Source organism: Sebastes umbrosus, chromosome 20 (genome assembly GCF_015220745.1).
Source record: "Sebastes umbrosus isolate fSebUmb1 chromosome 20, fSebUmb1.pri, whole genome shotgun sequence".
In the NCBI taxonomy this organism is placed as follows: Eukaryota; Metazoa; Chordata; class Actinopteri; order Perciformes; family Sebastidae; genus Sebastes; species Sebastes umbrosus.
The window spans coordinates 16,966,283-16,983,094 of NC_051288.1; the positions used below are offsets into that span (position 1 = coordinate 16,966,283).

The 16,812-nt window shown below is 36.9% G+C and overlaps 1 protein-coding gene and 1 long non-coding RNA gene across 3 annotated transcripts in view; one reads left to right on the plus strand and one right to left on the minus strand.

The window, feature by feature from the left end:
• Positions 1–379: 379 nt before the first annotated feature.
• On the minus strand, positions 380–8,724 carry LOC119480061 (catechol O-methyltransferase domain-containing protein 1-like). 2 transcript variants are annotated; one of them, XM_037756164.1, is made up of 7 exons: positions 8,574–8,724; positions 5,150–5,277; positions 4,912–5,017; positions 3,634–3,752; positions 2,860–2,914; positions 940–1,073; positions 380–837 (listed from the first exon to the last, which is right to left on the minus strand). In XM_037756164.1, the coding sequence occupies exons 1-7, from the start codon at positions 8,665–8,667 to the stop codon at positions 685–687; spliced, it is 789 nt and encodes a 262-aa protein (XP_037612092.1). In that variant the 5' UTR covers positions 8,668–8,724; the 3' UTR covers positions 380–684. The 2 variants fall into 2 exon arrangements, with proteins under 2 accessions (XP_037612092.1, XP_037612093.1); XM_037756165.1 differs by lacking the exon at positions 8,574–8,724 and adding an exon at positions 7,897–8,091.
• Positions 1,732–16,812, plus strand: part of LOC119480062 — a 163,800-nt gene continuing 148,719 nt past the window's right edge. Inside the window, exons 1-2 of the long non-coding RNA XR_005204805.1 lie at positions 1,732–1,970; positions 2,188–2,268. This is a non-coding gene — a long non-coding RNA (uncharacterized LOC119480062). The remainder of the gene's footprint in view (positions 1,971–2,187; positions 2,269–16,812) is intronic.

Sequence of the window (16,812 nt, forward strand, 5' to 3'; positions counted from 1 at the left end):
CAATGCATAGTTACACAACATAGAGAATGGTAGGAAATCAATTTGGTTAAATAATGATGCACTACAAAAACAAGTGGCAAGTACAGTTTGTTTTTTAATCAAATTTCTTCACTATTTCAGTCAAACGCTGCACTTTGTAACTGTAAAACGAATTAAGTTATTACAGATTGTGAAGTAATTAAACTGGCATTGAAATGACTTAAAGGTACAGTGTGCAAGATTTGATGGCATCTAGTGGTGTGGTTGCAGATTGCAACCAACTGAGTACCCCTCCGCTCACTCCTCCCTTTCCAAGACTGCAGTAACGTGAGGCTGAGGCTACTGTAGAAACATTGCGGACCAACGTGGGAACTCTGAAGAGGACCTGCTCCCTATGTAGATATGAAGGGATCATTCTAAGCTAACGAAAACATGATTCTTAGTTTAAAGTGATTATACACTAATGAAAACATGGTTTTTATATTCCATTTCCATAGATCCCCCTAAATGCTACACACTGGCCCTTCAACACAGTTCATATTTTCCACTTAAATCTTTAGCGACATGAGCACAGATGGTAATACATGTTTCATGTGCTACCTTCACATATCCCATTTAGTAGTTCTCCTAAATTTAAAAAGACATATAGTATCCCAGCGTTCCTGTCCAAAGCCCGTGAATCATTGCACTCATCAGACATCTGTACTATAATTTGATAGCTAGTGTGAGCCCATCTCCCACTGTCAGCATGCTCAGGTTGATTCGAGCATCTCGGTGCAGCTTCTTGTTCAGCTTGTCGATGGCCACAGTGTCTTCGTCATCAGGGGTCGGATTCAACACCTTTCCACCCCACAGCACCTGCAGGACCAGAAAAAAACAACAAGTTTAGATGATCAGCTGGTTTAAATATCCTACAGCAAGAAGTCAAAGTTAAATATTTATCTCGGACGAAGCCCTTACATTGTCGATAGCAATGACGCCCCCTTTCCTCAACAGCTGCAGAGACTTTTCGTAGTAGCTGTCGTAGTTAACTTTGTCTGCATCAATGAAGGCGAAGTCAAATGTTTCAGCCTGGCCATCTGACAAGAGATCATCTGAAAGAAACAAGAGGAACAGAGAGGTAAATTATACTTCAGGTTATACATCATCACAAGGTACTATATGTCACACAACATCTATCTCCTTCTGGTCAACAATATTCCCACTGCTAGATAATAAACTAACTTGGAAAGACCCTCTCAGATACTTAATGGCTAATAAAGTGAAATAAGGTAATTTACATTTTTTCACCCATTAAAGAAAATATGAAGATATTTCTCCTATTGGCTCATTTTGTAAATCTGAAATAGTATACGATTTTTGTTTTTGAGATATTATTTCATGAATTAAAAAACAATAAACCCAGCTTTAGAGTAGCTCTATAACCAAACAAAACATTTCTTTGGTGATAACTTTTGATGAATTAATGAGTGTTATTTTATTTTTGATGATATATAATTTATCATTGTATCTATATATATATAATAAAAATTAATTATATATACATATATTTTATTATATATATATATAATGATAAAGTTTATATTTGATAATATTTGATAAATAAGTATCTATGTATATATATCTATATATCTATCTTTCTATCTATCTATAGATCTATAGATATCTATATATAACTTAATAACTAAATAACTAAAAAATAAACTTTAGGTAAAGCAAGGTCACTTAATCCAGATGACTTCTGCACTTGACGTCACCGTACGCGGCTCCATGACGCGGTCACGTCACGTCACGTCACGTGTACGCCGCACGTTTAGCGTTTTGATTGACGCACAGACGAATAGAGGAAACAACTTCAGAAACTGAGCTGAAAATGCTAAAACGCGTTTGTGTTTTTCCAGCTAATTATGCAAGAATTCACTCCTAGTGTTTATAGACTAGAAAGAGAAGAGCAGCGAGAGGATTTCTTTGGTGGGACACCTGGAACACAGGTAAGTTACCAAGAAGGATGTGGCTAATTAAGGGAATTGATTTCAGCTGTCAGATTCAGACAGTTCAACCAAACATATAATTGCTGGGGAAATAATTTAAAAACACCAATTAAACAATGCACAATGTGTGGTGTTTTGTCACTTAAAGTTTAACTTTGGTTGCACTTTTAATTATCATAGAAATAATAACAAAACGCTTTAATTTATCACCTTGCAGCTGCTTTTCCCTCAACGGCCACAAGGGGCAACAATGAGCCCATCCCACATTTGAATACAAACCACGACAAGCAACACAAAGGTAAGAAAAAATCAATTGAGGCAGATGTGACACATTTTAAAAGTCATCACAAAAGTGCCATAGTTTGACAGTTATGATAGTGTGGCCTTCATGGGATTATACATTGTGAAAGTTCCCATTGAGATGTGTTATTACAGGGAAATTAATGCCCACACACAAGCCCTCTGGGATTATAACTATTGCATCAGGAAATTGCACATCTGTCAAATTTAGAACAGGAAGTTAAGATAAGATAAGATATTCCTTTATTAGTCCTGCAGTGGGGACATTTGCAGTGTACAGCAGCAAAGGGGATAGTGCAAAAAACAAGATGCATCAGCTAACACAGTAAAAAAAGAGCTAAACAAAGTGTAACAAAATATGAACCATTTAAATAGAAGGACGTATACAAATAGGAGCAGTGTATACAGTATTGACAATAAACAGACTATTAACAAAATTGCACAAGTGGAAAATGATATTGCAAAGTTAGAATGAAATTAAATTCCACCTGAAAATATCAGCTTATTGTCAGTTTTTGGTGTGTAAGTGGTCTACTGGGAGCAGTGCTGGTTGTGGAAAGAGATTAAGAAAAGAGATGTATTACTGTACCTAGAGTTGTCACTGCTGGCTGTATGCGTAGATCAATTTTCTCCTCGACTCCAGCCTGTAAACAAAAAACAAACAAGAATATTTTCAAAAGTAAAACTGCGGAAGATAAGTTTGTGGGTGTATTTACATGCATATTAATATTTATTCTGTTTTTGAGTCGGTTTTGCAAACTTGACATTGTTTACAATAACCATTGCTATTTTCCGGATGAAACAAAATAAGATATAGTGATATCAGCCTGGATACAGCTGACTGGAGGTTAACATTTTGTACACAAGCGAAAATATTCCAATTGCTCGCGAATACAAGAATGTTTATGAACAAGCCTGTGAACAGATTTACCATGAAAAGAATCAACCTGGTAAAGAGCAGTTAATCAAAATGCTGTGTGCTTGGAAAGTGGAAGTCTGCATTTTTTAACTGTGACCAATCAGAATAAATTTGAAAGTCATGAAATTTAGTTCTGAAGGCGGTGTTGATTCAAATATTTTTAAAGATAATTCGTTTTATGATTATTAAGACTGGTCCAGTAGACGTCTTTTACACACAAAAGACTGACAGACACTGAAGTATGCTCCACATGCAGATGCACAGACTTGCATCACAGAGCTACAGTACACGTATGTCTATTACCTGCGGCGTATGAAAATCCTCTGCACTGATCAGCACTTTGCAATATGAGAACAATACAGCAGTATTACACATCATATACTGTCTGAAGCCCATCATAATACAGTGTTTTGACAAATACTAAAACATAGATGTGAATGGTACCTCTTTCCAGAAGGGTCTACCAATGTTGGTGTACTCTTCGCTGATATCACACGCCACCAGAACTCCATCGTCCGGCAAAGTCAGTGCAATGCTCAGTGTGTTGTAACCGGTGTATACTCCTGCAATGAGAGGGCACTAAAATCAGCACGAAGGATGACAATAGAAAGGGCAAAATGGGTACTTGAAATCTGGTTTCTGTAGTTTATGGTAGGGGAATAGAGAAACCTGAATTCCCTAGCTAGATTTCTCGTGGAGAAAGCAGGTTTCTTGGCCACATATACGTGTAATCAGGTTTCTGATCAGCTTTTTAGATGTGCGCATGTGTCTGATAAAGACTTCGGACAGGGAAAGTATTGCTGTGACAGCAATGTGGCGCGATGAAAGGAGAGGTCATTACCTTGTCTTCAAAATTTGATTCAAGTGTTTTTTTTTTTTCACTTCAAAGGCAAAAAAATACAGTCAAAATGAAATTACGTTTCTTCAGATCCAGAGTATAAAACTGACAAAATGCAAAAGCATCAAGATGAAAACATCAAACATCTGTAGTGTAAGGATGCATCAAAACCTAAATGCAATACATGATCACAGTCTGTTCAGAAGAAATGCATATATTAGAGTAATTTAAGACATATATAAACATACTTCCAAGTACCTAAAAAAAACAAGACTAACTACACTAGACTTCAAAGTCAGACTCAAACTGTAACTGATTAATCTCTAAAAGACTGTCTATCTAAATATGTTAGTTGCTACCGCTGAATATTTTACAAACTTATTTATATAATTTGCGCTGTAAGGAAAAACTTTGCAGTCTCTCACTACAGAGCCTGTCCTCTTGCTGTCAGTCAAAACGCTCAGCCAAAAAACTACAATCAGAAAGCAGTCAGTACCGCCAATACACTTCAAACAAGTATATCCATAAAAGCTTTGAAATTACTTATTTTACGACAGTAAAATCTCCATTTTATTCTATCTTAATTGATTTTATTCTGTTGTTTATTGCTTCTTGTTTTTCTAAAGCTTTTCTTTGCTTGTAAGCACTTTGAATTGCCTCCGTGTTTGAAATGTGCTAAAGCCGCCCTGCCTTGTCTTACAGCGAATATACAGTTACACATGTCCCTGAACAACCTGATTTCCCCCTGAAGCTTGGTTGTTTGTGTGCATGTATCAGTACTCGGCGTGTCTGAACCTGTTACAGATTATTGACTCTCAATCATGAGAGGTGTAGGCCTCTCATGTTTCGGAGATTAGATGTGATGTTAAGCCCGAGGCCCTTACCAATCTCTAATGCTTTCTTGGTTTTGATTAGTTTTGCCAGATTGGCCATGAACTGCGACTGCTCACTGGCGACCATCATGCAGTTCCAGGAGTGTTCCATTGTCCTCTGAAAGCAATGAGCGGAAACCAGTAGCATTAGTTTCACAAATTACACCGTGAAATGTGATTACATCTCGTGACATTGAGTGCTTAATTGTGCCGGAGCACATCTGTATTCCTGACACCAAGACGTGCTTACCAGTCTGAGTTTTTTCAGAGCCGGATGCTCCCTCAAGGAGTGATCGAGGACGTACTGCAACAGTGGGTTGTCTTTTCCTCCCTTGGAATGACTTTTGAAGATGCTCATTGTGGAAGATTTCTTTTTCCCTGAGGACAAACATGAAACAATTACAAGGGTCTTAAGAGCATGATGATGCCATTCGACCTACCATGGAGCTTATGCATCGTGGAGGAAGACTGGAGTCTGGTGTAGTTAATGTACAGTAGTTATTTGATTTAGATTAGATACGACTTAAATGATCTCAGTGGGGAAATGCAATTATTGCACCAACAGATCCAAATAAAGAAAGGAAGACTGGAAATTGTAAATCAATATAGCTTGTTCTTTTTGAGGGAAATACAATGAATCAGTCTAGACTGACACATCCTGGTGTCCCTATGTTTTCTCTGTCCGCACTGGGTATTCCTATTTTTCAAAGGCTTTGCAGTTTTGTATTTACCATTGTGTGAGTCAATAGAGGCTGGAGGGGAAAGTGAGTGAATGAGTAGAAGTGGGCTTTAGTGGGCGGTTCTGTCTTCTTCTTAATCCTCTTGGCCTCCTTGGGAGCATAGGGCGTCCAACATGGATCTCCACCTCACTCTCTTCTGTGCAGTGGTCTTTGCTTCCTGCCAGGAGGTCCCGATCTCATTTAGCTCGTCGAGCGTGGACTGTCTCCAGTTGGTTTTTGGTCTCCCTGGCTTCCTCTTTCCTTGTGGGTTGTAGTCCAGAGCTTGTCTTGTTATGTTTGTTTGTTTTCTGAGTGTATTCCCGATCCATCTCCACTTTCTCCTTTTGATTTCTTTGTTGATTCGCTTCTGGTTTGTCTGTTTCCACAGGTCTGTATTTGTAATTTTTCTGGGCCACCATATCCTCAGTATGTGTCGGAGGCAGTTGTTAATGAACACTTGCAGTTTGTTGGTGATTGTGTTTGTGGTTTTCCAGGTTTCACAGCCATAGAGAAGGACAGATTTTACATTTGAGTTGAAATTTCAGATTTTTGGAGAGCTGGGAAAAGAGCCATACAGGTCTGAGTGTTCTGAAGGCATGTCTTGCTTTGCTGATGCGTAGCTCCACATCCTTATCTGCTCCTCCGTCTGTGCTGATGAGCTTCCCAGGTAGACAAACTCTGACACATTTTCTAGGGGTTTCTCCATGATATTTATTGCGTGATGGGATTTAGTGTTGATCCTCATGACCTTGGTCTTTCCAATGTTGATCATGAGGCCTAGCTGTTTGCTGTGTTCATGTAATTTGTTTGTCTTCAGTTGCATTTGTCTGTATGTTCCTGAGATCAGTGCCAAGTCATCTGCAAAATCAATGTCTTCTAATTGTGTGAAGGGAGTCCACTGTAACCCCATCCTTTGGCCATCCACTGACTTGTTCATGGTCCAATCGATGAGCAGGGGTAACCGAAGACAGCCTTGTCGTACTCCTGTTTTTATGTGGAGGGTGTCTGAAAGCTTGCCATTTTAAATGACTTGGCCCGTGAATCCATTGTACATGCATTTGATGAGATTGACCAGTTTTATGGGTATTCCATGATGTTGGAGCAGCTTCCAGAGGATGTTTCTATCTAGGCTGTCGAAGGCTTTTTCAAAGTCAACAAAGTTGATGAACAGCGGTTCTGTACTGGGTTTTATCTGTATATCTCTGTAAACTTGAGGCAGTGTCTCTGTACAATACATAATGTATGAAGGGAAAAAAAGGATTGACATAATCATGCATACATTTTAGTTTAACTACTTATAACTACATTAATATTAATACTAATACATTTGCTTATGTTTTTCCATCCATATAATACCCTGGTAATGCACACCATTTAACGCTTAACAGGTGTATGATGCAATCTTAGCTGAAAGTTGCTTCAAGGTAGCATTAAGTAAGACTCAAATTTAGGTCAGTCTTTCAAAACCTTTGCAACATAACCTCTTAATAAGTAACATAACACCCCAATTGAAATGTTCAAAATATATTATAGTTTCTTTCCCTGGGCCATACGGACACTGAACAAACAATAAATCTGTGCAATATTAATACACTGAATGTGAATACATTTATCTGTGCAATATATCCTTGATGCAATATACACCTCAAGTGCAACTTTGTTTACATTTGATTTATAACACCTACCCCACCTATTTTACAAGTGCAATTACCTCTGTTTACATTACATCTATTTTTATATTTTATACTTCTAGTGTAACACTTCTCTTTATATGTATTTATTACATCTACTTTACCTGTTTTATTTGCTTTATAACTGTGTGTGTGTTTTACCTGTTATATGTATGTTATATATGTTTTTTATCTGCCTCGTTTAGTCTTGTCAAGTATTTGTTTTAAAGCACTGACAAGAAGTGGCAACTGTGAATCTCATTGTATTTAATACAATGACAATAAAGCTTTCTATTCTATTCTAAAAACATAAAAAACATTAAAGATTAGAAATAAAAACAAGCTGAAAATAAAAGCTAGGATAGAAGCTAAAATAGACCATCTACTTGTGAAAACAGTAAAAAAAAATTGTTTTCCTCTGTGCAAATCCTATAAGACCAACAAGCCTACATAAATCCACTATAATTAAACAAAACAAACAGGATGTTCTTTCACACTGCCCTCTACTGGATTATATCACCCTACACACACCATTCAATGCTGCAGGGTTATAGCTGTACAATGGTGTAGTAGCAACATTATAAAGCTTTAAAATCATTTTATCTTACCAAAGAAATAACCAGCGATTAAAACAACTCCCAGTGTGATGGATCCAGCCAGTGCCTCCTTGGAAATAACACGAAAAGACATAACAACCACACGATTATCCTGATCCCAGCAGATCTCTCAGCTCAAGCTCTTCCTTGTTGGCTTAAGCGCTCTACCGTAATACTGCGAATAGAGGCGGCTACACCACGTTTCTCCATTCACTTTGAGCAGCATTGAGACATCTGTTGCGCGTCTATTGGTATACTACGGCTAGTATGCCAGCTCATGTGCAGCTTCTTCCATCATGTGACTACAACGACTGCTATTGTGTTTTTAGCTCCGAAGCAATAATTTAAGGGTAAGTGTGAAGTGTAGCGACTCCAAATAAAGCCAATAATAAAATAAAAATGTGATCAAAGTTGATATTTATATATTTTTATAAATGCAAATGAACTAGACACATTTCAACTTGATATGAAAAGTATGCATGCTATTTATAAGGAAACCCCACATGCAGCTGCAAACAACAACTCACCACAAAGTAGCGACTCCAAATAAAGACAATCATACTGAAAAAGGTGATCAAAGTCGATATTTTTATAAATCCAAATGAACTAGACACATTTCCTCCTGATATGAACAAGTATGCATGCTATTTATAAGGAAACCCCACATGCAGCTGCAAACAACAACTCACCACTAAAGTTGCGTCTAAGTAGATCTTGTCTTGGGTCCAGCAGAGAGAGAGAGCGCCTAAATGAAGTCCTTGCCAAACCGAGTGTTGCAGTCATGTCAGGATAACAGCTTAGTCATATGACCTGCTGCAGCTCTCATGATAGGACTGTCAAACAAAACGCCCCATGGTGGGACTCACAGCTGCGTGCAAGTGTAAGCCTATAGATGTCCCTCTGCATGAAAGATTATTGGCATATTACAGTGATTATATGCAACTGAGCAGTGGTTGATGAAGTATGCACAAACCTTTACATGAGTAAAACTATCAGCTAGGGAATTTATTCTGTTACAAGTAATCTGCCATTGAGAGCTATTGTTAATAATAACAGGTCTCACCCACTCTCATAATTGCTATTCAAGATTCAACATGTTTATTGTCACACCCACAGGTTATACAAGTACAATCGTGTGAAATACTTTTTGCTGGGAAGCTCCATTTACAAAACAGTAAGTTAAGTAGCAAAAGATAAAATAAAATAGAAATAAAAATAATAGTGTATTTACAAATAATGTATAGCATAATAATAAAGGAAATACTTGGTACATGGTAAATATAGAAGCACTATATATATTATAATATATATTATAATATTATAATATATATATATATATATATATAGATATATATAAATACATATATATATATATAATATCCCTAACCATATATATAGGGGTGCATACTTTTTAAAAAATGTATATATATATAATAAAATTATAATACATTTATTTAAATATATATATATGTATTATAATTTTATTATATATATATTATAATTTTATTATATATGTGTTGGGCCGAGCGTTTGAAACACACTATGAAAACAGTTCTTCTGACTTTTATATACGTTTTAAGTCTTTACACCAGCAAGACACTGAGTTTTTCTCATTTAAAAAAAAATTTGCTTGAGGTTTGAACATAAACTCTTATGTCACAGAAAGAACAAAATTGCTTTCAGATATATTTTGATGTTTATTTGAAAACCAAACCAAACAAGTGCAAAATCTTAAAAGCGTAGGAAAGTACAAACTTTCAGTGCAGTCAGCAGTGTGAATTTATACTGTTACAAGTAAAAGCCCTGCAGTCAAAATACAGTTAATTTAAAGTGCAGACACATTATCAGCAAAATATGCTTAAAGTATCAAATGTAGAAGCACATTTCATGCAGAATGGTCCCGTTCAGTTTTCATTATTGTGTGCAGAATATTACAATATTGGATTATTATTATTATTATTACACATGCATTAAAATGTAAACAACATTCATGTGCAGCCTAAATCTTCAAAGTAACTTACAGCTGTCAGATTAATGTAGTAGAGTACAATATTTCCCTCTGAAATGTAGTGAATTAGAAGTATAAAGTTGCATCAAAATGGAAAAATTATAATAAATAAAATGTATTGAGTTTTGACCAAATCCAGATAACGACTTGACTAAATGAATTTAGAAATTTCTCCATCAAAAATAAAAGCACCAGATGTTTTTTTTGCCGTCTATTTTTTCATTATTGAATTGTAAAACAGACACAATTGCATGTTCTTTTTATTTAAAGATGTTAAGGAGTTTTATACACAGAAACTGAAGGTCAAAAATGGTATAAAAAGGGTTAAATGGGTTGGGTTTGCCAACCGAGTACCGATCCGATTCTGTTTTTTAATTAATAAGCTGTATGTCTCTCTATGTGGAAGAGACTGGGATCATTCTTTTATGTGTACGGCAACATCAGGCTTGACTTAAACATTGCTAAAATAATAAATTGTACACCAGCAACTTCAAAATGAAGGAGTTACAAGGGACATGTAATATAGGTGTTCATACAGAGAGGGGCAGTGTTGTCAAGGCAGTGAAGCTCACTTATACTGATGTTACACATCTAGTCTCCAGTAAATAATACTGATGATATGAAGAAAATATTTTGGTGTTTGACTGATGAATGCATTAGATTTTCTGATAGAAAAGTACCTGATAATCAACATTTTGTGTCCCTTTTCAGTATTTTCGTTGGTGCAAGCATTCAGTTTATTCATATGTTGATAATCTGGTTGACCTTTAATAATTCTGGCTATATAGATCATATACTGGTTTGACCACAGTACCAGTGTGGAAATAGAAAAAACAAATCAGCATGACATGAAGCTCTCTGTAAATTAGAAACCATGTGATTGGGTTTCACGCTGTATGTGTGTGAGTATGTTTTTGTTTCCTGTATAGTTGCATTATTTTTACACCCAGGAACTGTCAGTCTAATGTGCCTTGTGTGAACACTGTCATGCTACCTGTCCTCTGTGATCCCCTCAGAAACACTCGACTGATGCCAAGATGAGGGCTGTCGCTTGGTTACGTCTGCATGAGATACATGAGCAAGGGGTCAGAGGCAGATCACATTATTAACTACAGTACAGCAATAAGTGCTGTAGATAATTGACTTTAGGGAAAGTAGCGGCCCGTCAGCCAAGGACACCAGACTTGCCTGTTTCTTTATTGCGCCATACTGGGACATTTTTGTGATTCCGTGTAAGGACATATGTTAACATTGAAACAATTAAGCTTTTATTCAGTAATCTGCAATTGAGAGCTGTTGTTAATAGTTACAGCTTTCACTTAATCTAATAATTACTACGAATCACTCATCAAATTTGTAAGTAAGTGGGGGGAAAAAACGTTTTGTGTGCGGCTTCTGACTTTTTAAATATGATTTAAGTCTTTACCAAAGTTGGACTCTGAGCTTTTCTCTAAGTTTTTTTTAAAATTTGATTGAGGTTTGAGTATAAAATCTTATGTCACACAAAAAAAATAAATGCTTTTCAGATATATTTGATTATTAGAAAGTGTAGAGAAGTACAAACTTTCAGTTCATTCAGCAGGCATGGCTGTGGACTTTCAACCCAAATGACGAAGCAGAATTAGAGGTACAGCCATTTGTGCTAGACAAACATGTTTATATTAGTGATAAGAAACGCCATATATTAGTGATAAGAAAGATAAGAAATAGTTTTTTTAGTTGGTAAACAAATGCAAAACCTAATGACTAGCAGCAGACAAACTATCCTTAAAACAATCTTTAAAATACCTTAATCATCCCCAAATTTATATACGTCCTTAAATACAAACTCAGGGTCACATAAAGGCTTTAAACTGACATTAATCTGCACTTAAGTAAACTTTAAATGATCAAAATCCTCAATCATTTATGTAAGAGCAGACTGAGGAGCATTTAGGGCTGCACTTTATTCCATGCACATTTCATTTTAATCCTAACATAAAAAGTTTAAAGTCTTTTAATATATAAATTTAATGGTTTCATTCCCCCAGTGCACGTAAAGCATTGTGGCAAAAATGACCTCAGTCCTCTGGAGTTAATATAGTTTTTCTTTATTTTCCTATCTTCAATCAACTGAATGAAGGGAAGGCACGGATAGAAATGAGTCCACTAGAGGGGGGAAATGACCATCAACAGGTTCTTGATGAGTGCTGCATACCAGACAACAGTATAATACATTCATATTTTGTCATAACAATGATAGAGAAACTGTATCAAATACAAATGATTGCAACAAATCCAGTGCATGTGAAGGCCACAGTGATAGCACAGGTTCCTGTTTGATAATGACACTGTGTGCACAGATTATTATTAATTCTCACAGAGAAGAAGTGCTGTTTCCTAAATGACCCCTCCTTATACCTATTCTACCTGATGGATAGCTTGCAAACTGATGCTCTGCTTTTCTCACTGATCTCGCCTGGCTGCTGGCCCTGCCGCCGCTGCCGTTTACTGACAGAGTCTGGACAGCAGGGGAGGGTAGAGTCTTCCTCCAGGGGGCTGGGACGCTTCCAGCTGGGCCGCTGAGGTGTGGAGCTCGCCTCGGGGTAAGCCTCTTGTGTGAGTAAACACCATAACAATCCAGCAGAGAGACACACTCCCCGGGTCGGGGAATTTTCTGGTATATGCCAGAACAATGTCTGACACTGTCGTGATGATTGAATTTTATAGGCCGGCCTCACTCGAGTCTATGAGATGAAGTGCTTTATGATGTCACATACCGGGATGATTAATGTGCTCTGAAATGTGTGGGCCCTCTTTGTATGTGTGATGAGGCAATATTCTGTTTTTATCACAGACTACAGGAAGCTTTATGAGTCTATTATCTTCCTCTACATTGCACTTGTTAAGCTTTAAGTGACCGACTGTATCAACCATCCACCATGTTACTCGCTACCACACTTTATTACTTAGCAAACATGCCGTACAAATTTAAAATCAGAGCTGAACTGTGCTCGTCAGGCTTCTCTGCTCTCACAGACAATGAAAGAAATGCCATGTAAGTCCGCTCCTCTCTGCTCTCGAATTTGACTTTGGCAGCAGTCTTTCTCTTTGACTGACAGATGGGCGAGCGATACGACTCCATCAAAAAGTGCAGCCTGACAGTTCGATTTGACAGCCCTCTTCAAACCAAATATACTCCATGTTCCTGGCACTACATCAACTTGACAAGAAGAAAAGTGGTAGAAAAAAGATGTAGATATCTATACTCTGATATAGATTTCACTATGAAATAATAGAAGCACATACACCACGGTGTCACCCAGTGTTTAGTTATCCCATCATTCCTCTGTCTTTTATGCTGTTACACAGTAATTGTGCCTGTCTGGCAAGTGATTGAAATATTATTTCCTGTCCCTTATATTGTTTTAGGGCTGCAACTAACCTTTCCATTATTGATTAATGTATTGATTCATGTTTTAAATCAATTATTTGGTCCATAAAATGTCAAATATTTGTGAAAAATTAGACTGATAATAAAACTGAATTGCTTTTTAGTACATTTCATTCATTCAGCCTAACATCCTCTTCATTAGAGCTGCAACTAATGATTATTTTCATTGTCGATTAATCTGTTGATTATTTTCTCAATTAATCAATTAGTTGTTTGGTCTATAAAATGGTGAAAAAAAGCCCAAGATGACATCCTCGAATGTCTTGCTTTGTCCACAACTCAGTTTACTGTCATAGAAGCGTAAAAACACTAGAAAGTATTCACATTTAAGGAGCTGGAATCGCGGAATTATGAGTATTAATTCTTAAAAACGTACTCAAAGCGATTAATCGATTATTAAAATAGTTAGCGATTAGTTTAATAGTTGACAACTAATTGATTTTTCAGGGTTAGGGTCAATCAGTAGTGAGTGACACATCTGCCTCTCTAATGTTTTAGTTGACATGGAAGCTTGCTAGGAGCAGTTAACATTTTTCATGACAATCAAAAACTATGTATATTTAAGTGTTTGTTATTTCTGTAAATTGACTTACAACAACCCGAGCAGCTGCATGGATCTCATCCATGCTTGTTGCCATTTTTGCCGGCATTGGATATTCAGTTTTTAAGCAAAAATGGCAAATATCTTGTTTGTTTATGATAGTAAACTGAATGTCTTTGGGACTTGGACTTTTGGTCAGACAAAATAAGACATTTGAAGATATCACTTTGGGCTTTGGGAAATTATGATGGACACTTTTCTGACATGAAAATATTCGTTAGTTGCAGCCTTAGTCCAGATGTTTGGAGCCAGGCTAAGCTACCCATCAGATGTTCCCAAATCCCAAGGGGACGTATTCAAATACTTGTTTCGTCCAACCAACAGTCCAAAAACCAAATGTATTCAATTTACAATTATATAAAACAGAGAAAAAGCAATACATCTTCACAATTGAGAAGCTGGGGTAAGATAATTTTTGGCATTTTGCTTCATAAATGACTTAAATAATGACTTGATTATCACAATTTTGTCCAATGATAAATTAAATCCATAAGCATTTATATGAAAAAACAATGTCACATTGCACTGCATGGAACTTAAATGGATAGAATATATGATGTGAATTATTTTGTTAATAATGTATAATGCAGCGCTTAATGTACACACCAAAGAACCTTTAAAACCCAAGACCTCTGGGTAAACATGACCCTTTAATAGCCATTAAACAGCATCTTTAGTAAATTATTCATTAATATGAAATGTTTTCCGCCATTAGCAGGGGGCCTACATGAAGTTGTGATCAAGTCACTAAATATTCTTGTACTTGTGCTGTCATCACTCGAGTGTGTAAATCCTCATCATTGTGATATGCCTACATTCTGCTCTCCCATTTAGCTAATAAAATGCATAGACCTAAATGATTCATGGCAACCATTTACATAATTCATAATTAAATCACAACTCGATGGCGTGGAATTTATTAATAGTGAAAATGCATGTGCCGCCATCGTGATATACTAATTAATATCTTTAGTTATCACTGGCACATTGCTCACTCAGCTGGGGTCTGGTTATGGGGCAGGAATAATGCAATGCAACAACAAATTATCTGTGCATTTAAGTGGGAATGTCTCGGAGTGATGGCCACAATATGCATTTGCCCGAAGAACTTAATGGGGGAATCTGTTTCATCGGAGTTGTCACGTTCTGGCTAATCATTTTGAACACTGTAAAGATTAAGGCTAATGCATTTCCATCCTCTAGCTCCCGCCAAGGGCTTCAGGGCATCTCTAATCGTGCTGTACACTTTTCCCACAGTCCACAATAACATGTGTTACACATGCTCTCAGAAACACACTTTATCTCGTAGACAAAGGAAACTTGCATTGCTCACGGAGCAGATAGATATTTTGATTTATCGCTAAAATAGTTAAAACGTTTAGTCGAGCATTTGACAGAAAATTACAATTACAGTTCCCTACTACCTTGGTTGCCTTCATTATTTTGGGACATTTTAGAGACTTTTCTAAACAATGTGGGTCCTTTCACCCAAATTTCAATAGAGCATATTTCCCACCTACCTCTAATTTTATCTCGCCATGCAGATAGTTTTGGTTTTACTTGTCCAGGGTGACTTATTTTTAATTTATTGCCATTACAATAAAACATGTTAGGAACTTGCCTTTGGTGAGTTCATAGTGCAGCAGGACAGACAGCACTGAACACGGCATGCTAATAAAACTGATCAAAATACATGTAATGGATATAAATATAAATAAATAAAAAAAGATAAGCTAAAAACGAAATGTATCTTAAAGTGTCAAGGGTTTACAATTCAGCTAAACATGTTTAAAAAAAATGCAAAATATTACAAATAATTAGAAAAAGAGTATTTTGCTAAAAACAAAAGGTATCCCAAAGTGCCAACGGTTTACAATTCAAGAGTCAGTAGGTTTCAATATATCCATCCATGAGATTTTTGCCTCCACCCTAAAACAGTGGAGGTAAATTGTATTGAGGTCGTGGTGGAAATCTTTAGAGACGGTCATCTTAAAACCTGGGCAAAATAAACCCAGAACTATTCTCATTGCTAGGTACCACTATAGAGAATTCCTTTGGTGTGTGTTTTGTGTGAACTGATCCTTTTAATCAAAAATATAATTGACAGATTAATTGATAAAGAACATAATCTTAGACACAACTCAAGCTGGTTGCATTGCAGCCTGTAACAACAGTAGATTGTTTGTATTTAAAAAAAAAAATCTGGTTGATGTGACCTCATAATGACATCCCACAAACACACGGGTCGGGCTAATGAACTGCTCTTATAAGCTCTGTGTATTCTTAGTTGCGATGGTTAATTCAGAACCGAACATCCACTAACTCTCCCCGCCAGTGGACAAACAAAGGGGTCCTCTTCACTAATGGTCCCTGAGGCTTCACCACTATCTATTGATCTGCTGTCACCCAATTTCTCTGTGACTTATGCCCTGCTTAATTCCCATTACTGTGCACACTGAAGCCTTATCAGCGAGAACAATAGGCTCGTTGTCACTGAGGGCAAAAATATGACCGGGCCTGTGACAGTGTGAGCGTAAACTCATGACTTCAACTCCTCGAGCCCTCTCGGTGACCTTCTACGCTCATGTGGGCCGGTTTGAAGCCCGGCGTCGGAATACTAAACTCAATCCGGACCGTTTGCAGATGAATCAGAAAATTGGATCTCGCTTGTTTCATAAAAACGAGCCCCCAAAATACAGAGGGCCGGCTCCTTAGCCATAAAACTGTCGCTGTGATATGTCTCTAGCAATGATGATTCTCAGTTCCTGCGTGCCCCCTCTCGAGCTAGCTGCTATCTCTTCCTTTCAATTATATGTTTCTCTGCTCTTTTAGACAAAGAGTAATAAAGCTATAAATCGTGTAACCGGCAGAAGGTATGGACATTCT